The sequence below is a fragment of the Anoplophora glabripennis genome, unplaced genomic scaffold, assembly GCF_000390285.2.
Source record: "Anoplophora glabripennis isolate ALB-LARVAE unplaced genomic scaffold, Agla_2.0 scaffold7, whole genome shotgun sequence".
NCBI lineage: Eukaryota > Metazoa > Arthropoda > Insecta > Coleoptera > Cerambycidae > Anoplophora > Anoplophora glabripennis.
The window spans coordinates 2,861,931-2,888,878 of record NW_019419456.1 but is presented as its reverse complement, the minus strand read 5'-3'; the positions used below and the strand labels follow the sequence as shown (position 1 = coordinate 2,888,878).

The window sequence follows — 26,948 nt, the reverse complement described above, 5'->3', positions numbered from 1 at the left end:
ATAGAGGGAACACTTTCCTATCGAATTAAAAGAGCCGGGAGCAGACAAAGGCAAATATTGACTTTCGCCGTTTTCTTTTGCAGATCATCTCCAGTCGCAGAGAAGAAGGCAGCGAGCAGCATCACCAGCCATCCAGTACACAAAAAAAAAGGAGACTTTCCAACAACGGAAAATGTCCCCGGCCGCCCGTCGACAAACAACAAAACAAAAAAAACCGGAGGACCGCGGTGGCGTCTGAAAAACCCGCAGCCACACCTCCATAGGCATAACCTCGCAACTCCTGCCCACCGAAAGTGTGAAAAGGGTGGGGGCGATGTCGCCCCGCTATTGGCCCGACCGCCAGAACTGACACCACCCGACCAATCCCGTCGCGTCACCGTCATTAACACAGAGAAGTGTTGCTCTTGCGGGGCCTGGCTCTATAGTCCTGTACTGTCCTCTCTCCGGTATAGAGGTGTCACTGTTCACACTCTCACCGAACAACCCCACAACATCCTGGCCTGGACAACAGCCGCGCCGATAGTGTCGCTACACGGACCAAGTGTTTCAGTGAACCTTTCAAGCGTGCTCTTTTTAGTGTTTTAGTGCAAACCAGTGCGGGAACTATGCCGAGATCGGTCTAGACGCTGCATCGGAGCTATGCTAGGACTAGTCGCAGGGGAGCCGTCACCACATTTATGATTGTTTCTGAGCGGTCGGAGAATCTGCCGGATTCTGCCGCCTCCAAGCTAAACAAATGCGTTTCGACACGGCTTTGGAAGCATCCCTAGACTCGAGCAAGGCGAAGAACACAATGGCCTACCACCCCTTCCTGCAGCTGCCGCGACAGACGGACTTTAGCGTCTCCTCCCTGCTGACGGCGGCCAACAACAACGCCTCTGCCAATGCGTCGCCCGCGGGCCCCGCGTTCTTCCCGACGGCCGCCCTGGCGGCCTTCGGGGCGCAGCAGGGGCCCCACGGGTGCTACCCCGGCACGCTGATCCCCAAGATCAACCACCCTCACCCCCATCACGCGCTCACGGGGCACCCGTACACCACCGCCGAGGACGTAGTGCTGGCGGCGGTGGCGGCCCACAACCACCACCCCGCGATGGTGCGACCGCTCAGGGCTATCCAGCCCGAGGAGGACGGCGTCGTGGACGACCCCAAGGTGACTCTGGAGGGCAAGGATCTGTGGGAGAAGTTCCACAAACTGGGCACGGAGATGGTGATTACCAAGTCTGGCAGGTAAGGAGTTTTCATGAGTGCCGGGGTCTTTTTAGAAAGTGTCGCGGGCATGTCTGCCGTCTGCGGTAGTGAGGTTTAAGGGGTTGAAAGTGAATGCGATAAGTACATAATTAAAAGTCGATATATGCAGTGTTAGGTTTGTCAGATCGCGCACAAATAGAAGGCAGAGTTCTGAGAAATCTGGATTTTGAAGTGCTGAAAATAATAAATCAAATACATCAAAATTGTATGCGTAAGGCTTTATATAATTGCGCTTAGCAACTTGAAACACACAAAATTTGTGTACCTATAACGAATCAAATGATTTGAAAAGAAAGTTACGGAAAAATTTTACCACCAAAAACAGAGCAAATAATTTTAAATGGTGCTAAAATCCTAGCGATGTCCTTCCCTCTGACCCAAGATCAAACTACATACAGTGGACGATAATTAAAAAATAATTCTTAATGTTACACACCGTAAACTAAATCTTATAAAGCGTAGAAGGAATTTGATTAGGTAACTAGGAATAAAACACGTTTTCTTCGCAAATATATTCCTAAAAAGCAGAAATTATTGTAACAAACAAAAGATAATCAAATCTAGAACCATCGCCTTGAAGAGTCAAAGGCTTCAATATGAATACGTGTTCAGAACATCAGTAAAACATATATTTTTATAACAAAAACTAAGTAGGCAATTTATATTACGTTCAAACTCTAAGTGAAAGGAAGACATACATCCATAGCTTCAACAACTGTCGACAATTGAAACGCACCCGACCAGTTCATTTTAAATTTAAATGTCTAAAAATTTTTATCACCGCACCATTAGAATGATATCTAGTTGTACCCACCACGAACCAGTTCTTAACTCTATAAAAACCCGTTTCGGGTCCAATAATATACCATTTAACAGGATTTGTGATAGCCCTCTTATCCTCGTTAAATCTGAATCAAATAGCATCGAGATCTCAACTAAATGGAACAAAAATTATGTTTCCTTTTCCTCTTTACACCGAAAATAAGATCGTTACTGAGTTTTTTCGTTACGAAAATGATGGAGATGCTAATGAAAACGTCAAGAAAATCGGTCTGATTCGAATAGAAAGATTATTGAACCTCAAAATTCAAAGAACCAACACGTATCTTATCCAAACCAAAGATAATTGAAGTTAGGACCGAACGACAAGCCTAATACGATATTTTCTACACGCATCATGTAGGCATGTATGTCAAAACATGAATTATTAATAACCCAATCTATTGATACTCATTTAAAAAGTTTATTAACCAGCCGCAAAAAAGTCGCGTTAGTATTTTTCCGAAAAACCTACGCATCGCTTTCACAATGTGCTCCGAAGTGTGGGCCGGGCTCCGTGCTGTGTGTCTTTTTTATACGACGGCTCCATTACTAATTGGTACCGACAAAAAAAAAACTTATTTTCCTTAATCGCGGATAACGTGATTAATCTGGTTTTGAAATAAGGTGCAATTAAACAGTTTTTTCGGTGTGACTGTTGCCTCGAATTACGAAAATCGTTTGTCAACGTTGCGGCTGCTTTCAAGTCTGAAAATGATTATTTATAAATAGTGAGGTCTTAGGTGGCTACGAACTAGAATATGTTACGTAATTAATTAAATTGGAACAGAATACCCACTTGTTCGAAAAAATCCCCGCTCCTATTTAAAAGTTGTTTTTCGTTACACATCCGTTATTTGTCGTATACAATTTAATTTGAAGATTATCGCGTTTAAGAATATAATACTGTACAGAACTGAAAGATACCTACTAAAAAAAATATTAAAAAGAATGGAGAAAATAAACAATCGTTTCTTTAAAAAAATGCAGTGAAAAAGATAAAAAAAAATATACCCCTTTGCCTTAAAAGTGTAAAAACTTCTAATTATTTTTCTACTGAGAGCAATTTTTTAGTTTCCTCTAATGCCCGAATGTGTTTGGAATTAATCAAGTCGGCGTTGGCAGTTAAAAATCTAATAAAACGCTAGTCATAATAAAATTACCCGGCACAAAGTAAGGTAATGAACGCGTTTTATAGGTTATAAAGTTGTGTGCATAAAAAAACAGTACCATTTAATAATTTAGTTGATATGTTGTCTGTGCTGGTATCGATTTAACCTTAACGTATAAAAAACGTGATATTCTTGTCGCTAGAGTCCGACGGCAACTGTTCAAATTCCTCTGATGTTAGGAAGGTACCTACCTATTCTCCCAAATTTGTTGAAAGTGGAATTATCAGAGTATGAAATATTCATTCAACAAGACTAATTATTTTAAAACAAGCCGCAAATACAGTAGTTTTTATCTCAGTTTTTTAATTATTTATCAGTATTTTATATTTTACTATTTCTGAGAAAATATTTAAAATATAAGAAGACCCAGTCATAGGTTAGGATAGGTCGAGGGATAGGTTTATTATTAACTGTGTTTTGATTAACAAGAAATACAATACTGGGAAAGTGATAGTAAACGAACCAATATAAAAAAAATATCGCACACATGTTGCCGTTAAAATTCCGAAAAGTGTATTTGTTTATCTACATCCATATTTTTCTAGAACATGAGATACTAAACAATACTTATTTTCGCTTTTCTTGAGAATTTATAACGAAAAATAACTATCCAAAATATAATTTTAAATTTCTGTTTTAATTAGATAGAATTCTCCATACAATTGTTTTTTCCACTGTATGTTTAATTTTTTGAAAGTCAATGTAATCGAAAAATATGCAGTAACTGAAAAATCGCTAAAATCACAATTTTTCCACGGTATGCCTATAGAATTTTTCGTCGTTTCACCACAAAATTTATAGAATATAGTAGGATTTTTTCAATAATAGGTATTAAATCATCGTTCAGAATACCCAAGTCTCAAATACAACATAATTTGAAACAACACTGAATTATTACTTTTTTTTAAAATATTTGGTGAATTTTAATATATTTAATATACTGATTCTATTATACCTAGAAATCTATATACTTTCATTAACTCTCAATGAAATTTTGATCTACTGCTATGAAATAAAATTATATTACAAATATTCTTAACTATAATGATACTTCATTGAATTTTTATGCTAGCACAATACCGAAATATCCGTTATCTATTGATACAGTTAAAATATTTACAAATAATCTTTAACGGTTAACGGACAAAATTATTAATGCATGTACAGTTAGAGATTTCGTATCCGACTTGACAAAGTTCCTCAAGGTTCAGTTCTCGAGCCAGTTCTGTTTGTTGTACCTATTAAGACCTTATATCTATTAACAATGGTATATTTTGCCATAAGAAATGAACATGATGCTTTTTCGTGAATGTAGAAGTCACGAAAAAAGTGTTTCATCTCTAATTGAAAATTTTAGTTTTTCTGTTCTAAAATGTTATGTACAACTCAATTCAAAATAATTTCCACATAGAAAATTCTCTTCTCTTTTTGTTGTTTGTAGACAGCAGAGAACATCATTCTATTCAAAACTGCCCCTGCCACATAGAAAATGACTTCAGTCAAGCAAAAATATAATTTCGTATCAGATTTATAACTATTTTTATGTTTGTACAAATGTTATGTTCAGCTGAAATTAAGTTAATCGATAAATTTCATGCAAACTTAGTTAAGATAGTGTTTCAATTAAGGAAATCATAAATTTGACATCTTCATCTTCGCATTAACAGAAGAAAATAGCATATTTGTGGACTAAGCCGTGATAAAATCCCGACTAGTATATATGAATAGAAAAATAACATTATTGTTACCCACAACTGCGATATTCACAACCAATCATTCATTATTTAAAAAAAAATCGTTCAACGAGCGATATACTACATGTACGGTTATAAATTTTATATCCAAAGTAACATGAGTTCCTCAAGGACCAATTCTAGGGTCACTTTCATTTAAGTTACTTTGGAACCCTCAAAATAGTGTATTTAATTAAAAAAAGTACTTAACCTACTTATTGTTTTTACAAGTTGATTATTTGACACAAAATTTGACTCAGTACTGGGCAAAACTAATATGTCAAGATTAAAGACTTTCAATTTAAGTGATCTAAGTGATCCGAAGAAGGTAGATCACTTAAATCGAAATCCCTCCTTGATTTGACAGCCGTTGAGTGACTTAAAGACTGAAGGCGACCTCTATCCAGCCATTAACCGCCCCCCCGGTTATCGAGCCGCCGCTGGTTTCGCCGGGGCACAATATCGGAATTACTCGCTTTAAAATCCCTTTTCAGTACGTAAACTCGTTGGAAGCGAGTCTATACCCGGTACCCGGCGAACGCAAAGGGACGTGAGAGGTTAACCCTATATGAAAAGACAGGCTGGAGTGTAATAGGGTGCAAGAGAGCTTAGGTCTTCAGAAAAGCCCTAATTATCACCACCCCGCTCTATGCGGGGTATAATCCGGGGCAAAAACGCAGAATTGCGTACAGTTCGCCAGGAAAATGCTTCCGCTTACTTATTTGATATCCGTATATTAAATTAAATAATAGTATTAATCAGCTAAATATACAGGATGTTTACAAATTTGGAGAGCATATTTCAAGAGTCAATATGTTAAAACACGTTTTTCGTCAATAGAATATATTTTTAATACTACTGACTTACCACAATAATACGAATAAACATTTTTGGAACCGCTGACTCCATCACAAAAAAATTACTTCACCTTCACCAATACATTTGCGTATTGAAAACTAATGTAAAATTGATGATAACCTAAAACTAGTAATTTTACAAAAAATGTGTCAAAAAAGTGAACGGCGTGCTACCTACGGCCACACTATTCACTGTTCTCAAGTAGGGGACTGTTCCAGATGTTATTAATGAGTTTTTATAATTTTTATTATTACTTTTAAACACGCATTTAACCGGCTTGATTCTTGAAAATGCTTATTACAAATCTATTCCATTTACCGTTAAGAAAATCTCCAAACGTTTAAACACCCTGTATATCACAATCAGAAAACGTTGTAAAGAAAAATTAATATATATTTTTTTAATTCATTACGGTGTTTTTTTTTGAAATCACAGGTTTTCCTTAGAATTCAATTAAATATGAATTGAAATTTCTAAAATTTATTCCGTAATTGTTCAAAGCGTTGTTGTTTTTAGTTTTTCTGTACGTTCTATAGTTTCTGGGAAAATAGTAAAATACATATATTTAAAGTAGAATTTTGACACTTAAATTATAAACGAATACAACTTTTGGAATACAACCTTCGCAGAATGAGGTGCAGGAATCTTACTTTGGCTTCGAATTGTTCACAAAACAAACATCTATAGCGCAATGAGAAAAAAAATCGGATTTAACACTATTTGCTTTTATAATTATACACAGAATTAGAATTTTGTAACCACGAGAAATATTTTGAAGTACCTAAGTATACTACGTTTTATCTTTATCCTCAATACGAAACATGATATAACCATACAATTCAAACATATCAAAATATAATTTTTTCGGACTAAAAGACTTAAATACACATATCTGAGAAAAATTTGTCATGAAAATAACAAAATCCAAATAAAAGCATTGAAAAATAGGTTTCATACGGTTTCACAGGAAATAACAAATATATAAAAAATTAAAAAAAAGACTTGCGCACCACAATTGTAAAGTAAGTATAATCAAACCATTTCATTTTGAAGTCACATACTGTTTCTAGAACAATCAAATTTAGAGCTAACTGAATATTCGGTAGATTATTATAGATAAAAATTGTTCTTACCAGTTTCCCTCGAAAAATTCTCGACATCAATATAAATTGCCAAAAATCGGAAAAAATATAACTATTAAACATGATTGTTTTAGATACCTCATATTATAACCTCAGAAGATTGTTCTATTATTTTAGACAAAAAATCCTTAACGAATGAAGTTTAAAAAATGTCGCATTTATTCAAAGATATTCTGAAGATGTTCGGCATAGACTGATGAAACGAAATTTAGCTTAATAATTTATCTAATTAAAAGCAAACAATCATTAAATTGGTTTACAAATATGTCAATCAGTGATGGAGGAATTGGGAGATACTTTCATTAAGAATCCCAGAATGTCGACGCCACTGAGTATTTGAAAGACGGGATAAACGAATTTTACTCCTAATTTAAAATCTATGAAAAAGAATAAAAAATAAGCCTCTCCTCCACAAACAAAGAATTATTTTTTATATTTAAAATAAGCTTATTGTTTGAAGATGTTTATTTGTAGCATAGTTTTGGTTTTTTCTGTTTATTGGGTATTTTGGCAGTTGTTTTTAAATCAACCTATATTGTGCCAGTTACAATGAAAAATAATTTAGTAAAACAGACATTTGTATCAATTAGCGACGTGTTATTTTAAAGTCACCATGTTTTTTAATATCATTGTGGTCCAAGCGCCGAACAAAAAAAAACATTCTGTCGTTTCTAAAAAAAACAATAAAACATTTTACATGATTTATTAAATATTAACTGATATTGGTATGGAGGTACGTTACTAATCGTAAATATAACGTGTTATTTTAAAGACACCATATTTTTTTTATGTCAAATAGGACGAAGCGCAGAATATTAAAAAAAAATAATATTTTCACGATTTATTAAGTAAACCAACATTGGTATGCAGATACGTTACTAATTGTAAATAAAACAAATTTGTTTTAAAATAATTATTTTTGCGTTTTAAAAAATACTAAAAAAAAAATAATTAAATAAAAATACTAAGCTGATTGATATTAAATATATTTTTGAAATGGTTTAAAGTTTTTACAAACAATTATTTGTTACTATTTGTTTACACACGGTGGGTGGTGTGAAAATTTGCTTTTTAATAACCTTTCCTATAAATTATGAGATTTGACAACAATGCAGAGCCCAGTTCCCAACTGTGCATGCGCAGCGTCTAACGCGCGCCATTGTTGAGGTCACACTGGCTTGCCCAGTGGTAGGAAAATTATAAAAAAAAAGGTTAAAAAGAAAATGAAGTTTTCATGGCGGAATTTGAAAAAATAACCTATTGATACGTGTTTCTATTGGCCAAAGTAGCTTCTGTATACATGTGACCCTCACTCTATGTTACACCTTGTAAAACGCACTTCTTTATTATTGCAGATAGTTTAAAATAATTCCAAAATATAAGACTTAAAACACGGTAGTCAAGTGTCAAATGTAATAAGATTTATTTCTAAATAGAAAATAACAATTCGTTTCATAAAACACAGTCAATATTTTGTGTTGAAAAAACATATAGTCATGAAAAGGACAAAAAATATATATAAAGTAGAAATTTCAGCGCAATGTTTTTTTTTTGAATTTAGATGAATGATTACATCCAACATTTTGAGCTGCCAATATTTTGCATTGCGAAAAATTATTACAAAAAATGCCAGATAAAGATAACTACAATTTTCCACACACAAATTTTCATTTCCCAGACGATTTTAAGTTAAATTTCTGCCATCTTTTAAAAAGTGGCCCCACTTGGCATGGTTTTTAAAATTGCATTTCAAACAAAAAACTTCTAAACAATATCTTGCGCTGCCATTTTTTTCTGCGAGACAAATTACAAACAAATGTACACAACTTTTGATTTCGAAGACGATTGTAATTTAAAATACACTCTCTTAAAAAGAGTCCCGACTGACCGGACTTTGACTTACATCAATATTAAGTCACGTACTCACAAAAAATCACTCCCCAAGTTACTCCGGCGTCCATCGGGCACAAAGCGGCGCCGACACACTCGCATATTGCTAAAGGGACGTCCGTAAAGGAATTGGTAATCCTTCAGACGTACCTTTGATACCCGCTCCACATCACAGGATGCGTTGACGCGTTCGACCGTGTCGGAAATAGAGAGATGATTACCTTCCGCCGCCTCCTCTTCAATTTGGAGTAAATTTCCCAAAGGTGCGAACCAAGTCGGCTGTGCTAACCGTAGGGCCGGGGAAAAACCGACGGGGGGTTGGGGGGTCTGGCAGAGAATTCGGGCGAATCGTCCGCAAATATGCCGGGATGGTGCCTAATTTCGTTAGCTCAAACACCTGCGCTACGCCCTCTGGCGGAAATATTCCAGATACGTCGGTTCTAGTAGCTCAAAGCCAGGAACAATTTGTTTTTAGTACTTGATGAACGAGTGTGGACTTTCAAGTTCGGAATTTTACATCGGAAACATTTTTAGTTCATTTATACTTGGATAAGAAGGAAACATATTTTATAACTACATTATATTGGCGTCAATTTATGAAATAAATGTATAGAAAAGCAAATAATATTGCTATTGTAAATAAGACTGTTGAATTTGATTCTCCGAATACAAGACATCAACCAAAAAGCACCTGGTTATGATCCGGATTTATGATTATTTCATTTTCAAAACAGATTACAAAAATGCATATTATTGTTGTATTAACAGCTCGATTAACAATCACAGTAATTATTTTTAAAATTACTTAAATATGCCGTGCGGTAATATAAAAAATAAAACAATATAAAGGAAACAAATAATTTTTTTAATGAAGAAAATTGACGAAAATCTTAAAACATATCAACGTCTATATCTAAACATCTGTTCTGATTGAATTATTATGGTCAAGTTGGTCACATTATCTATTTTAATATATGGTACAGATTCGCTAAAGAATGTTTTAGTTCTCTTGATTCGTCAATTTAAATCGTTTTTCTAACCCTACTGATTTTCTTCGCTATTCTAATTTTTTACTGAATCGGACATAGATCCCTCTGCTACAGCCGATGACCGAGGCGTTCCAAAATCATGGTGTCTACCTATACTTAGCGTTTAAAATAGTCCTCTGTAAAGGTTTTAGGATCTGCTAATTTCAGGTAGGTAACTACCTATCTGTCTTCTTCTTCTTCTTCTAGTGGTTGGTTCTAATCAAGTCCTATAGCACCGCGGCCTTATTGTGCATCAAACTGCTCTGTCCTATTCATCAAGTACCTACTTTCGTCCTTTTATAAAGACCAAAACCTTCCTTGCCAATACTGCTCTCAACTCCTTGGGTTCCAGAAAGCGTTTTCCCACGAGCGTCATTCTACTTCGTGTAAATCCTGGACACTCGTCCATCAGAGAAGTTTCTTCCAGCGAATCACATCCTCGACAGACCGGATTGTCTACAAACGTTAGCTTGTACAGATGTTTCCCAAAGTGATAGTGTCCCGTTATAAATCACTTCACATTCCTGAGCCGAATTTTATTCAAACTCAACAACTCATTCGTTCTTTTCTGCAAATGAGACCATAAGTTCCTTCGCATGGCTTTGCCCTTTCTTTTGTTAGAATAAAAACAGTCTATTGTGTGATGCGTTCATAGAAAAAAAAACTGTTGTTCGACGTCATTTAACAACATTTAGTCTTCTCGACGACAGGCTCCAGATAATCCTATGTCTAAAGCGACTTGAAACAACAAAAAAATATTTAGAACCTTTTAATTTTCTTGTGTTAGGGATGAAGTTAAATCTAACAAATAATAGATCGAATTTTACCTTCATCATAAAAAAATCGTGATCCGATGTTTCCATAATGAATCTACTCGTCTTTTTTATACTAAATACGCTTAAATTTTTAGCTCTGTGTTTCACATGATTTATTCTTCAGAAATACTATTAGTTCAGGATATTTTTCAATATTTACATTTTTCTTCACAGCCAATGCGGTTTTCAGCATAAAGTAGTAGCTCCAAAGTGAAGAAGAATTTTAGTTTTAAAGTTGTCAGTGGATGGTATGAGATTCTCCCTTAGTCATGTACAATAATTATGGCTGTCAGTGTGAGTCATTAAATTATTTAAGTTTTTATGGATAAGCCACATAGTCTCAAGGCAGGGGTAATCCCAGATCTCTTAAAAAGTGGCTTACAATATATCCCATAAGGTGAAGAGTGAATGATCATTACTGCAGCTTTTTGTACTTACAAACGACTTTATAGAACTTAGCTGAGTTGCCCCAGAGAACAACAGCGTATGATAACAAGTTGTGGACCATTGCGAAATAGACAACCCTCACTGTGCTGTTATCGAAATAAGAGCTCAACTGTCGCATAGCAAAGATCTTAGTTAACAGCCTTGCACAAAAACTGTCAATTTGAGCCGACTAACACAGACCAGTATCAAGAAGAACCCCAAGCAGACGCACAGTTCTGATGTATTCGATCGGAACTGAATAGGATATTATTAGTTTTAGACTCATCTAGTTTTAATTTGTTCGTATCAAACCATACCTTTGCCATTTGAAGGCCAGTATCAATTAGATGCGATTCACCTCTAGATTAGAGTATTTCATTAATATTTAAAACGTGTTTTTTTGCGGAACTCCATTGGATAAAACTGTTGTATTCCTTGTTATACCTTGCCTTAGACTTTTCCGTCAGTAAACCTTCTGTTGCTTCTTTCCTATTTGCGATATCACCCCTTCAGAATAGCTCGATTCCATTTTTTAAATTAAGTGTAAGAAACAGTAATAGATACAAATGCTAAGGCGTTTCCGGTGATAAAAACCTAGGTATCGACAATACATTATTATTTTACACACATTACACAACAGTTTGGAAAAAGGCAACCCATTAAAAAATAAGAATGCTTGGAACAGTCACTGTAATTGATGAATAACGAAAGTATTACCTACACGTATAATACAACAATATAACAAATGTTCATCATTTTTATTTTTGGGTAAAAATTTGAGGATTCCACAAATCGAGTTTGACTTATAAGTATTAAAGAAAAATCCAGATACATAATCAGAACTAGGTATATCAGATACTGATTAAGTTTCTTCCGAAGTTTCTTCATTTAGTGAATCAACAGCATACACTTATACTAAAATAAAACTTGTTAAAAGCTCTGAAGAAATGTAGAAATGAATATACGTGCAATTAGGGCAAAATTGAGCTTTATAGACATTGATTGAAAAACAAAACCAAAAAAATATAATTTTAAGTGTAAGTTTGAAAAATATTCTCTAAAATAATGCGTTCAAATTAAAAAAAGTTGCTGAACTTTTTAGGACAGTGATTTGAAGTGAAGACACCTCAAGACAATTATTCATTACGACGCTCCATATTAAACAATGTACAAACTTCTTCAAATACTCTCGGATCTACAGATTTTCCACTTTTCAACTACCTACTACAAATATTCCGTGGGACAGCGTGACTACAAACAATGCTCTATAAGTAGCGTATTATATATGCCAAGGTTCTTTTGCAAAGAAACTAAAACTGCATTTTAACGATCTATTAAACAAATTACAACAAAAAAAAAAGTAGCAGCAAGACAACTACTCATACGACCCCGTTCATATTTTAACATAGCCTCGATGCCATGGATCGATTATTTTTTCCACATTTTAATGCACTGCATGTTCTGTCACAACAGAAATTACAGGGCTGGAAGCCGACATAAAAATTTAAAAATTGCTTTTTTTAATATAATTTTGACTGTGTTCCTCTACAAACTCCATGGAATAAAAAAAATTGGTATATTCATGTTGGCCATACGTTATTTTCAAAAAATTTCATTTGGAGTTTTGTGAACGATATATACCTAACAATTTTATGGATTTAATATTTTTAATACATTGTATGTAATGGGTTGGCAAATAAGTATTGTCCCTCTTTTTTTCAAATTTAAAAATTCACATGAAAATTAAACGCATTGTCAAATTGACACAAGTCATTCGAAAAAAGACTTATTGCATTATGAGATTGTGTTTTTGGTTGCTGCGTTAGATTTAATTTTTGTGAATTTTCATTCATTTGTAATGGAATGTCAAATTGATAAAAATTGTTCATTTTCAGCACTTGCTTCTTTTTGTTTTTAATCGTGATATGGAAAACGCTGAAGCCGCACAGTTTGCTTGGAAAATTTGTGCTGCATATGGTGATGCGATGAATGAACAAACGGCCCGCCGTTAGTTTTCGCGTCTTAAAGAAGGTAATTTCAACCTTAAAAAAACACGGACTCTCTGTTGAACTTGATGAAGAGCAATTGAATCGACTCCACGATAATCCAAGACAATCAACTATGGAATTGGCTCAGGAGATGAGATGTGATCACAAAACAGCAGTAAACTACCTGCATTCGATAGGAAAAGTTCATAGAATCGGGGTTTGGGTCTCACATATTTTGAACGAAATCAATAAGAATCAACGCTCCGCAGTTGCCGATGATTTGATCTGTCATCATCGATAAACATGTGGTCATAAGGAACGTTTTTTTCATGGTATTGTCACTGATGATGAAAAATGGTGTCTGTACGTGAAATTGAAACAACGGAAAGAATGGTTAAACCTCCAAAAAGATCAACTCATCGAGAAGACCAGAACTTCATCTCCAAGAAACAATGTTATGCGCGTGATAGGATTGGAAACCTGATCCGCGATACGACGTTCTTTTGCAACATGACAATGCGCCAACACATATTGCCAATATGACCAAAACGGCCACTCGGGAGTTCAATTCGGAAGTTCTGCCCTACCCGCCTGACTCGCCCGATTTCGCGCCTTCTGATTTTCACCTCTTCCGCTCTTTGTCAAACTATTTACACGATATTTCTTTTAACAACGACAATGAGTTAAGAGGTTGGTTAAGAGATTGGTTGTATGAGAGTCAAAATCAGAGGATTTCCTCGGCATCGAGAAACTTGTTGAGCATTGGGAAAGGGTCATAAGTAACGATGGCGCACTGAATAACATCACTGTAGCCTTGTAATGTTAAATATAAAATATCTAAAATTAAAAAAAAAACGGACACTACTTATTCCCGGATCCAAAACTTGCTATGCTTAAAGACATAGATTTGAGACATATTACATTTTCTTCGATAAAAAAAAAATAGTTTCAACAAAGTTAATTCGTCAGTAGTTGATCCATTATTGATTTTTATTTATTACCTGACTATTGATTATTTTAGACGGAAAAAAAGTGACTGACAATGATGTGTTTTTTTTCGGATAAAATAAAAACAGTATTTGTTTCTGTTAAATGCCTACATTTACAAATCAAAAAAAATATTGACTGAATTTCGAAAACTGTCAGTGGCGGGGAAATTCTGGGTTCTCAAAGGAGTGTGTTGAAACGTGGAAAAAATAAATCTAATGCAGGAAATATATACTATCTGAAACAAACAAAACAAGTAAAATAGTTCTTAAATAGTAAGCTACAATCCTGATGTCTTTGTGTGAAAGTTACAGAGGTTAACATTAATGTTTTTTATACTCTTTAATGACGTTAAATGAAAATGTATTTAATTTACACCAAGTAATATTATATAGTCATATTTACTTACCTCAATATTTATCTATAAAAACATATTTATGTAGTTAAAACACTTAGCTGCATTACTACGTCACAAATGAATCTAAACATGTGGTCTGCTAGACCATAGCAGAAATCTACATACACACACGTTGGAATCATACCGTGTGATCACGTGATTAATCTGATTGGTTGAGCCAAACAGGTCAGTGTAAATTCACATTTTTATTTGCACAATTACATTAAATATAGTAAAGACACATAATAGATTACAAGTGATATATTTTAAATGCTAACAATTCACCGTAAAGAGAAACGTTACACTTAAATTCGTAATTCTAGGCGTCTTTTATGTATACAGGGTGTATCTAAATAACACCGAAAAAATTCAAGGGGCGATTCTCCGATGAAAATTAATAGGGGTCTTTGGTATAAAATTTTTTGAAAAAACCCTTCCCTGAAAAGTTACGCCCCTCCTAAAATTACAAAAAAAAATTGTTTTTCTTTTTTATCTTCCACGTACATCAAGCTAAAGAAACCAAACTTGGTGAACATTATCTGTCAATAAAACTACACTTTTTGAATTTTTTTCAACCCTGAACTATTTTTGTAAGGGGTTGAAATAATCAACCCCTATGACATTTTTTCTTATAATTTTTTTTTCGATAAAATTTTTTCCTTTTAAAAAATATGTCTAAAAAACCCCATTCATTTACTAACTTTTTGATCTCTTCAAGTTTCTTCGAAAAGTTAAGGATTTATGACAAAAAAAAATAAATGTATTGTAATGTATTTTTAAAAAGATGAGCTGTTTAACGCGAGTGTATTTTGCCGAAAGATCTAGTGGCCTGTTCTTTACAATGGAATCCGTAGAAACAAATGTCAATGTCATTTATTGTCATATTAAATAACATTTTATTAAAAAACACTCAACCAAATAGTTGACCTATGATTCTACTAGGCTAAGAAGTTTGGAACTTAGACTAAAAGTGAACAAATGATGAATAATGTTATAACAGTAACAAAAAATAAAAATCTGTCGGATATTGACAATACAATCTACAAAAAATGTTGAAAATGATTGCCTTCAGCTTCAATACAAGCATCTACTCTTGTTCTCATAGAATTGCGTATGCGTTCAAATATTCCTGGTGAATTTTTTATCGTTTCACACCCTGCTACAATGCGGTTTCGCAAATCATTGATATCTTCAACTGGCCTTGAGTAGATCAAAGATTTCAGATATCCCCATATGCAAAAATCCAAAGGATTAAGGTCAGGGGAGCGGGCTGGCCAATTTACATATCCTCCTCGACCTATCCATCGATTGGCATACACCTCATCCAAGTGACGTCTTGCACGTATACTAAAGTGGGCTGGTGCACCGTCGTGCATAAACCATAAACGTTGCCTAATTTGAATGGGAACTTCTTCAAGAATAATAGGTAATTCTTCGAGAAGATGACAATATGAGTCACCATCTAATCGTCGTGGAAGAAAATAGGGACCAATTAAATGATCGTCGATAATTCCGAGCCACACATTTAATGAAAATTGATACTGATGATTTCCTTCAAAAAAGTCATGAGGATTTTCCTCAGCCCAAATATGATTGTTACGAAAATTTCTAATACAGTCTCTTGAGAAATTCGCCTCGTCAGTAAATAAAATATTTCTTAAGAACTGCGGCGCTTGGCCGATCATATTAATAAGCCATTGACAAAAAACCACACGTGGTAAAAAATCTCGAATCAGTAACGACTGCACCCGTTGGAGATGATAGGGATATAACTGTTGTTCTTTTAAAATTCTAAAAACTACCGAATGGCTTACATTTAGGACACGAGCTATTTTCCTGGTACTAGTTTCTGGGGATTCCTCAATTAAATTAAGTACGGCTTCATCGACAGCTTCAGTTCTAACTTCTCGGCTACGGCCACAGTCATGACTTCTCTTTTCAAATTTTCCAAGTTCCCGCAAGCGTTGGTGAATATTTGTGAACGTAGTATGGTGGGGTAATCTACGCTCTGGGTACTGTTCAGCATAAAGTCTTTGCGCTTCCAATGCATTACCGTTAGCATACCCATATGTAAAATGCATATCTGCCATTTCTAAATTCGAATAGTTAACCATATTTTCGGTTTATTAACTAATATTTTCTACACAAAATCATGAAACTTGTGAAATAGTAAGAAACAGTAACAATAAATGACATTGACATTTGTTTCTACGGATTCCATTGTAAAGAACAGGCCACTAGATCTTTCGGCAAAATACACTCGCGTTAAACAGCTCATCTTTTTAAAAATACATTACAATACATTTATTTTTTTTTGTCATAAATCCTTAACTTTTCGAAGAAACTTGAAGAGATCAAAAAGTTAGTAAATGAATGGGGTTTTTTAGACATATTTTTTAAAAGGAAAAAATTTTATCGAAAAAAAAATTATAAGAAAAAATGTCATAGGGGTTGATTATTTCAACCCCTTACAAAAATAGTTCAGGGTTGAAAAAAATTCAAAAAGTGTAGTTTTATTGACAGATAATGTTCACCAAGTTTGGTTTCTTTAGCTTGATGTACGTGGAAGATAAAAAAGAAAAACAATTTTTTTTTGTAATTTTAGGAGGGGCGTAACTTTTCAGGGGAGGGTTTTTTCAAAAAATTTTATACCAAAAACCCCTATTAATTTTCATCGGAGAATCGCCCCTTGAATTTTTTCGGTGTTATTTAGATACACCCTGTATACAATTCCTTTACATTAAGTTTTTTGCAAATTTTTTAATTACAATATTTCCCAAAAATTTATTACTATTTATCTCAAGAACTAAGCTGTTTACAACATACATTCATGGGACATTTTTCGTTAAAGAGATATAAAGAATCACCTCCATTATTATCAGAACTTACATAAATACCACCCTGTATAAAGTTAGCGATTTTTTTTTAGTGCGACAAATAAATTTTCATTCTCATTTACGGCAAATTTGCAGCAAGTTGGTTTATTCATATATCTCAAAATCTAGATGGCGCGGCGGTAAAAACGAATGCGCGAAATCGTCGACTGATCTTTCGACAAAAATCCGAAACGAGCAGTTAAGGCAATGTCACGCTGCATTGGCAAATAGGTAAGCCGGCACACTGCTTACTGTCCGAGTAATTGCTACGTACATATTTTGAAAAAAATGTAGCTGCGACTGTTACACACACACACAGTGATAGCTTAGTCCTGTCGCAGCAACCGCAAAACACAGGCGTTCGAACGTGATCTATCTGTCTCTAATTAGCTTTTATTCCGTATTAGAACGTACGCCATAGTTTGAGAGATTTTGCTGGATTGAAAGAAGTCTTTTTACGGAGATTGTCGTAATAGTTCAAACACGCCTCCTGTGACCACTTAGCTATGGTTTTCGACACTTTTTTTCCTTCAAATAATCAGTCAAGGATTAAATAAATAATACCGTATCATTTTGTTGGAAATTGAACTATACGTAACACTAATTGTTACGTATAATCGAATAATTATGATCTGCATTAAAACCTGATTGTAAATAAATTACTTAAACTGGCAGACGTATATTTTGCAAATAGGATAATTCTTAATCTAGTGACTTACCACAATGAAAGGAAGAAACATGTTTGGAACTGCTGACATGTCTCGAGTGAATATTTTAGTATGTATATTCCCAATTATACAACGTAGGAAAGTACCGATGGTCTATCAGAAGTTACCTGAGAGCGATAAAGTAAGCCATAGAAATCCATGTGATAGACAAGGATGGCTATAATGAAGGCTTCTAATAGTCAACGCCCATTTCGCCCTTCCACAAATAAGAAGTGGGTCTTATTTGTGGAAGGGCGAAACGGGCGGTGACTATGAGAGGCCTTCATTATAGCCATCCTTCTCTATCGCATGGATTTCTATGGCCTACTTTATCGCTCTCACGTAACTTTAGATAGACATCGGTACTTTCCTACCCTGTAGACACCCCACACAAACTGAGACCGAGCTTTTGAAACTTAACCAAAAGAACTTTCTTCAAAATCGGGACAAAAAAACGATCGGCGAGCTATCTACAGCCACAATTCGTTCATTTTCATGTAGGTTTCCAGAGGTTCCCAATAAGTTTTAGTGATTTTGATTAATTTTAATCGTTTCTTCAATTTCAACAGTCTTGATTATAGAAAATGCTCATTATTAATACATTATTTTCCTGGACGTTACATTTCACCTCGAACTTCCATATGCGATGTTTAATGAATTTTGAAGCTCTCAAAGACGCTACAACTTTTATAGGAAACTTTTTGTCTCTAAAATCAAAATAATTTTCTGTGGGGAAACCCTTTTTATGCTTTTGTGTAATTGTACAATTTAAATAATGTACAAAAGTGCAAAATTACTGGACATGTGATTTTACTTGAGTAACACTGTTTTACAAGGATACAATGTGGCATCAAAATAACCAGTGCGGAATTTTTAATAGGTACAATTTCTATGATGTTACAATATTTCGAATCTAAAGTTTATTTAAAGTAATTATGTGACATAAACGTAAAATCCTGTGTCGCAGCCAATACATTTTTAGTTGCCAAAAAAATTTCATTTAGTGTCATTTGACCTGACTTAAATAAATGCATTTCTTTTCATATCTAAAGCCTAGTCCAGATCTACATACGAAAACATATAAACACTATTTATATTAAAACATTTACACAAATGCTTCTGTGTTTTTTATTTCCAATAGAGGAAGGAAAACAAAACTTTCAAACACAAATATTTGCTGGCAAGCAACTAGTGTGGACATGTTTGTTCACAAACATGGGCAAATTCAGAGTATTGCAATTCTAAATTTTATAATTTGCGGCCTTTTTTAATTACAGTTTCGAATTCAGTGAATGTCATCCTCAAACAATTTCGGAATCCCGCATCATCGTTTATTGTCAACTGCCTCAAAAGATTTTTAGGATGTTGTACAGTTCGTACAATACTTATTGAGATGGAATTCCAAGAAAAAGCCAATAAAGTTCTGTTATCGGAACTACTGTAACAATTTACCGCTGCAAATACACGGATTTGTGTTGAATAAAATGTAAATTTAAAATCTGACTTAACTCAACATTGAAAGGAACCACCTTTTGAGAACTGCTGATTTTCATAGAAAATGTTCGATGCACCCACCATTTACTTGCATACAAGCTTCGGCGCGAAGTATCCAATTCGCTCGCACGCATTGCAACTTTGCTCGATGTCACGAACTTTCGTGGAATACACAACACTTTTCACATAAAAAGAAGTCTAAAGGGGTGAGGGGCCATCTAACTAGGCTGCAACGGCCTATCCTGCGATCGGGAAAAGTAATCGTGCACTCTCCGAAAAAAGTGAGCGGGGACTCCGTCATGCAGTAACCACATATTTTGCCGAACATTTAATGGCACATCTTCCAATAACTCTGGCAAGCGATTTTGCAAAAAAATATAGATATGAAGCACCTTCTAAGCGTCTAGGCAAATCAAAAGATTAAGAGGACATTTTGATTTGCCTAGACCTTACGTCATTATGTTAATTACTTTTCAAATCTGCACAATATTTAGTAAGGAATATTGTTTATTTGCAAAAGATCAATGATTTTTCATTCAGTATTAGAGCCGGTAGTAGCTATCTTGGAATATTGTTTATTTACAAAAGATCAATGATTTTTCATTCAGTATTAGAGCCGGTAGTAGCTATCTTGCATGCAAAGTAATTTACTGGAACATTTTGGATTTAATGAATTAAACAGACTAAAGAAGGCGACGAGCAACTTATAAGCTTTGAAAAAAAGACTGTCAGTGCTATGTGAAACTCAAAATTAATGTAATTATCTCATATTGTTTCATTTAGCTATAAAACATATCCATCCGACATTTATATACATCCTTAGTAAGTTCACTATTCGCCTTTATAACTAAACCATTTGATTATTGGCTTAACTTCTCTATGTGCAATATACGACTTTATCTTATATGTTTGTGGCATGGTTTAAGTGGTAGAACAAAGAAAGACATTTTGTCTATCTAAACTTCGCTATGAAATTTGCATTGTTTCATACAGATTTATTTAGTTATCTACATGGTTTCTTGTACATAACTTTGCAAATAAAGAATATCATTATTACAAACCGGAAGAATTCTACAGATAATACATTTTGAAAATATGAATAATTATCTCTTAAATAGGCATGTACGGAGAATTTTTAAAAAAGGATTCTACGTTAACGAAGAGTAGAGCAGTAAACAAGTCTCTGGAAAGTATTCATTTTCGAGATAGAGGAGCAAGACATGTCAGTTAATTGTTTAGAGAAGTGGCAATCTTATTTGCAGACAAAAGTAACAGCGACAACTGACTTAACATTCATTTGAAGTTTACAAATTAATCTGCGTTAACTCCAAAGATGATTAGAAAAAAATTACTTTTACTTTTAAAATGTCATATTCACTTTTTCAAATGCGATTTTGAAAAGTACGATTTGAAAAGTATTGAAGATTAGTTAAGAAACAAAACTAATCCTCATTTTTTGGTACCTAATTAGAACTAATGACAAAGAGAAAATGCAGACCACTTAATGAAACAGAATAACTTAGCACTCTACACTTTTCAATTTTTCGCTCTCACTTTTCAAAGCTTACAAATTATAAAACAGGAAAATAGCCAAAAAGTGAAGAGTAAGGAGTGAAAGTTGAAAATTACTTTAAAAAAATAGTCCCCTGGACTGGCATTAAAGCCTAGTCCAGACCTACATACTTTTACCCGTAAAATTATAAAAACATGTAAGTATAAAGACTATCCACAAACAATTAATGTAAATATACACTGTCCCAAAATGATGGAATAAAACCCATATTCATTTCCAGTTCCCTGAAACAGGTCAACTAGTAAATAGAAATTGTCACTTTTTTTGCAATATTTTCTATATTTTTGAGCGATGTTTACCAAACCTATAAATAGATAGCCCTTCTAAAGAGGAATTCAGCGATATAATACCTACTTTTTTGTCATCGTTGTCAAAAAAATGTAAAGAATTGTCTTTTGTGTTGTACTGACGACTATTTCAGACAATCGTAGTCTCTTCTGTACTTAAAAAACGTACCTACACTTTATTAATCTTTTTCTACTTACTTTAAAGCTTTTTTCTCAAAAAACACATCGAAAACATAAAATTCACCAGAGTACCTTAGGTGTAACGTGAATCGTTTTAGTTCCAAACTAAAAACAGAGAATTGAAATTTTAATTATGATAGGATGCGGAGATAAAATCCGTAGTCAACGTCAACGTCAACGTAGTCCGTATGTGACTTATTTCACCATAAGTATCCAGACCAGCGAATTAGTCGAACTGCAATAAGTAAAATATCCAAAAAGTTTGAAGAAACGGGAAGTATAAAAGATTCACCTGGATCAGGAAAACAAAGAACGGTAAGCGAAAATGACCGTGAAAATGTGAAACTCGCCGTTACTGAAAATCCTCACTCATCCATTAGATCTATCTCAGCCTACTTGAACTTGTCAAAGACCTCAGTTCACAGAACTCTGAAGTCCCAAAAGTGGCATCCTTACAAAGTTAACGTCTTACAAGAACTGTGATCAGATGACACAGACAGAAGATTACAGTTTTGCGAGGAAATTAGAAATTTATTTGAAAGAGAAAATCAAAAATCACATAATTTTCACTGACGAAGCAACTTTTTGCTTAAAGAAACCGTAAACAGGCAAAATACAAAGTTTTGAAGCCCAGAAAATCCACATTGGATGCAAGAAAAACATACACAACGGCCGGAAAAAGTGAATGTTTGGGCTGGAACAGTAGGATATTGTATACTGTGACTTCTTTGAGGGCAATTTGCCAGGCGACATTTTTTTTTCGTTTTCAGCTGATTCCAGCCCTTGAATTAATTTTTCCTAACCCAAATGAGCACAATATGCTTGCTGTCGATGTTTGGTTTCAACAAGATGGTGCCCCTTCACATTTTCGTCTCGATGTAAGAAATTACCTTAATGAAGTTTTCCCAAATCGAAGGATAGGCAGAAGAGGGCCGCTTGTACGGCCACCAGGTTCCCCTGACTTGAAAAGTCAGAAAAGAAGTTCGAAACGTAACACCAAATGTTATTCAAAATGTAACTGATAACTTTGAACACCGAATTGGGCATTGTGCAATGGTTAATGGGGGCGGAGCTACTTTGAACATTTGCTGTAATAAGATAAAAAATAGTACTAAAAAATTGTTTTCATTTAATTCCTCCATTTTTTGACAACTATGACAAAAAAGTAGGTATAACCTTATATCGCTAAATTCGTCCTTAGAAGGGCTATCTATTTATATTATACTATAAAATACAGAGCATCCTATTACAAAAAAAAATGACGGTAATGGTCTGTCGAACATGGCTAAAAAAAAATAGAAAATATTGCAGAAAAGTGACAATTTCTATTTACTAATTGACCTGTTTCAGCGATTTTTTTTTTAATTTCAACTGGAAAAAACATTAAATTTGATCCACACAATGTGTATGTTCACAAATATGATTAAATTTAGAGTATATAATTAACGTTTATTTTTGTTTCTGTGCAAATGTTTTTGTTTTCGCATCGGGAATTTGCCTAAAAACATTTGTGTATAAACATTCTCTGTATATCTGTCCTAGCCTGGTGCAAACATAATTTTCCCTGTAAACTTATAAAAATGTATAACGACTATCCACAAACAACTAATGTGAGTACATTTGTTCACAAATATGATTAAATTTAGAGTAACGGTAAATTACAGGTACATGTATGGGCATGGGCAAAAATATTTCGGAATCCCCCATCATAATTCATTTTTGATTCTCTTAAAAGATTTTCAGCAAAACAATTTTTATATATCCTTTAAAGAATTTATATTCTTTGAAATGCGATAGATACCGAATAATAGTAGATTATACACCATATTTTAATTATTTTAATCTTAATGCCTCAGCTATAATGGCATACTTCTCTACCGTGGTTTCAATAATTGACATGCAGTTTCACGAAATTTGAATAAACAATCTAAAAACGCTGATACCATGTACAAGAATCAAGTGGGTACTCTTTTGTTTGAAATCAAACTTTGTGACATTTCACACAAATAAATTTGCAATTAATTTAATTTACACTGATAATTATCTGTTGACATGTTCTGGATATTTTCTATCTATTAAAAACGCGTTTCATAACCTCCACGTTCTGCGTGCTGTGGTTCTGTACTTCTATAACTGTCAAGTGTCAAAATTATTAAGTGTCATTTTCATTATTTACCTTGGATAATAAATCAAGGTCATCATTATTCACCCAGGTTAAACCATTAAAGTTTACGCATCAAAGATAGGTCGACAATCGGTGGGCTTATAGGTTAGTAGTGGAAAAATAATATTTTTTAATGTGGAAAGACTAGTCCTCCAAGTATTTCATTAGCGTTCGTTTTCACATCGGACATTTGGTTAAAAACATTTATATCTGAACACTGTTTGTAAATCTGGTAAAGCATTTCTTGCACAAAATAAACAAAACCGAAGAACTTGACACAATGGCGACTGAGAGCCGTAATAATCCACAACTTCTCCGTAACACCATCAAAACGTATGGATGTTCCGAGTACTTACAACCCATACCTGCGACAACGAATTTCACAAAACTACGCTTTTATGTCGGTGCATATTTCACCACGCAGATGTCGTCAATAATGACTTTAGTGCCATCCCAAGTTCCCAATAAAGCAAACCGTCGCGTCTCCCGCGGTTGGGGCCTGACATCCAAATCACTGCCCGTCGAGGAAGGCAATTAAACAATCCTTACGGGTAATTAGAAGTTGATTTACGACCCCGCCGTCAAACTCCTAATAACGGAAGGTGCGTCGCGAGGTGTTCCACGGTGTGGTCCCCGGCGGACCACACATCCAACGCGAAAACCAAACCGAATTCGAGCACAAAAACTCTAATGATACGTTACCATTAAACACATCATCACCGGGTTGTCCAAACAACGAGGTTCTTTTGTTTTTTCAGCTAATGGCCGAGCTGGCGAGCCTGCATCTTATAACGTATATCAATAGGGTATAATTTTGTATTTATCATCCACTGACTGAGGTAGGTACAACCGACCAACTAGCTGACGCGTCTTATTCGGCGTTATCGCGACCGCTACTCCGCTGGTCCGCTGCGGAGGTTGTTATTATGATATACTTGTTAGTTAACAACGTTGTTACGCCTCAACGGGCTAGGGGGGCAGGTGGGACTGCGCTCAGTTCGGTCTTTGGCGCGGCTCGGACGGTCCCACCTCGGTCGCGCTATCACCTTGGCCGGACCACTATAATTTGTGAGTTTTCCTCTCTCCCAAATCAAGTCATCTACTTTGGATTTGTGGATATATCTGGAGGTTAATAAGGCGTTTTGTTGTTTAATGATGGGTTGTGGGTCGCTTTTTTGTTGGTCGTGGGCAGGATCGGGTTTCTTATCCAGGAATTTATCGCCGAAATTCGAATGATTGCCGTCGACACCTGTTCGCTGGCGATCAGAAGGGGGATTCTTTATGACTTGCGTATTTTGTGAAAATTTTTATTACAAAGGCAAAACTAATGTCACAGCTTATACAGGGTGTAAGAAGTTTGACTGCCATTACTTCAGCATGAGATAAGGTAATCATAAATGAACAAAAAAGTTGTATATTACAGGGGCGTAAGATTAACAGTTTTCAAAATACAGCGAGTATTAATATTAGGGAGTTTCATCACAACGTGACAACAGCGCTTAACCTGCTGTGTACACGCAGCAGACTTGTCCTACGGAAAAAATGTAAACAGCTATTATTATGGGCTTAAATTTTAGCTCGAATTTTAGTAATTATGAATCTCTTAAAATAGGAACTTAACATTTAATCAAATTACTTATTTGAAAAATATGTAATTANCACCATATTTTAATTATTTTAATCTTAATGCCTCAGCTATAATGGCATACTTCTCTACCGTGGTTTCAATAATTGACATGCAGTTTCACGAAATTTGAATAAATAATATAAAAACGCTGATATCATGTACAAGAATCAAGTGGGTACTCTTTTGTTTGAAATCAAACTTTGTGACATTTCACACAAATAAATTTGCAATTAATTTAATTTATACTGATAATTATCTGTTGACATGTTCTGGATATTTTCTATCTATTAAAAACGTGTTTCATATCCTCCACGTTCTGCGTGCTGTGGTTCCGTACTTCTATAACTGTCAAGTGTCAAAATCATTATTTACCTTGGTTAATAAATCAAGGTCATCATTATTCATCCAGGTTAAACCATGAAATTTTAGATAGGTCGATAATCGGTGGGCTTATAGGTTAGTAGTGGAAAAATAATATTTTTTGATGTGGAAAGACTACTCCACCAAGTATTTCATTAGCGTTCGTTTTCACATCGGACATTTGGTTAAAAACATTTATATCTGAACACTGTTTGTAAATCTGGTAAAGCATTTCTTGCACAAAATAAACAAAACCGAAGAACTTGACACAATGGCGACTGAGAGCCGTAATAATCCACAACTTCTCCGTAACACCATCAAAACGTATGGATGTTCCGAGTACTTACAACCCATACCTGCGACAACGAATTTCACAAAACTACGCTTTTATGTCGGTGCATATTTCACCACGCAGATGTCGTCAATAATGACTTTAGTGCCATCCCAAGTTCCCAATAAAGCAAACCGTCGCGTCTCCCGCGGTTGGGGCCTGACATCCAAATCACTGCCCGTCGAGGAAGGCAATTAAACAATCCTTACGGGTAATTAGAAGTTGATTTACGACCCCGCCGTCAAACTCCTAATAACGGAAGGTGCGTCGCGAGGTGTTCCACGGTGTGGTCCCCGGCGGACCACACATCCAACGCGAAAACCAAACCGAATTCGAGCACAAAAACTCTAATGATACGTTACCATTAAACACATCATCACCGGGTTGTCCAAACAACGAGGTTCTTTTGTTTTTTCAGCTAATGGCCGAGCTGGCGAGCCTGCATCTTATAACGTATATCAATAGGGTATAATTTTGTATTTATCATCCACTGACTGAGGTAGGTACAACCGGCCAACTGACTGACGCGCTTTATTCGGCGTTATCGCGACCGCTACTCCGCTGGTCCGCTGCGGAGGTTGTTATTATGATATACTTGTTAGTTAACAACGTTGTTACGCCTCAACGGGCTAGGGGGGCAGGTGGGACTGCGCTCAGTTCGGTCTTTGGCGCGGCTCGGACGGTCCCACCTCGGTCGCGCTATCACCTTGGCCGGACCACTATAATTTGTGAGTTTTCCTCTCTCCCAAATCAAGTCATCTACTTTGGATTTGTGGATATATCTGGAGGTTAATAAGGCGTTTTGTTGTTTAATGATGGGTTGTGGGTCGCTTTTTTGTTGGTCGT

The 26,948-nt window shown here is 35.0% G+C and overlaps 1 protein-coding gene across 3 annotated transcripts in view; it reads left to right on the top strand.

The window, feature by feature from the left end:
• Nucleotides 1-442: 442 nt before the first annotated feature.
• LOC108904095 (optomotor-blind protein) overlaps nt 443-26,948 on the top strand; it is a 188,748-nt gene continuing 162,242 nt past the window's right edge. For all 3 annotated transcript variants that reach the window (XM_023456886.1, XM_018706512.1, XM_018706511.1), the window contains exon 1: nt 443-1,227. In XM_023456886.1, the coding sequence (XP_023312654.1) occupies nt 737-1,227 (491 nt within the window). In that variant the 5' untranslated portion in view covers nt 443-736. The remainder of the gene's footprint in view (nt 1,228-26,948) is intronic.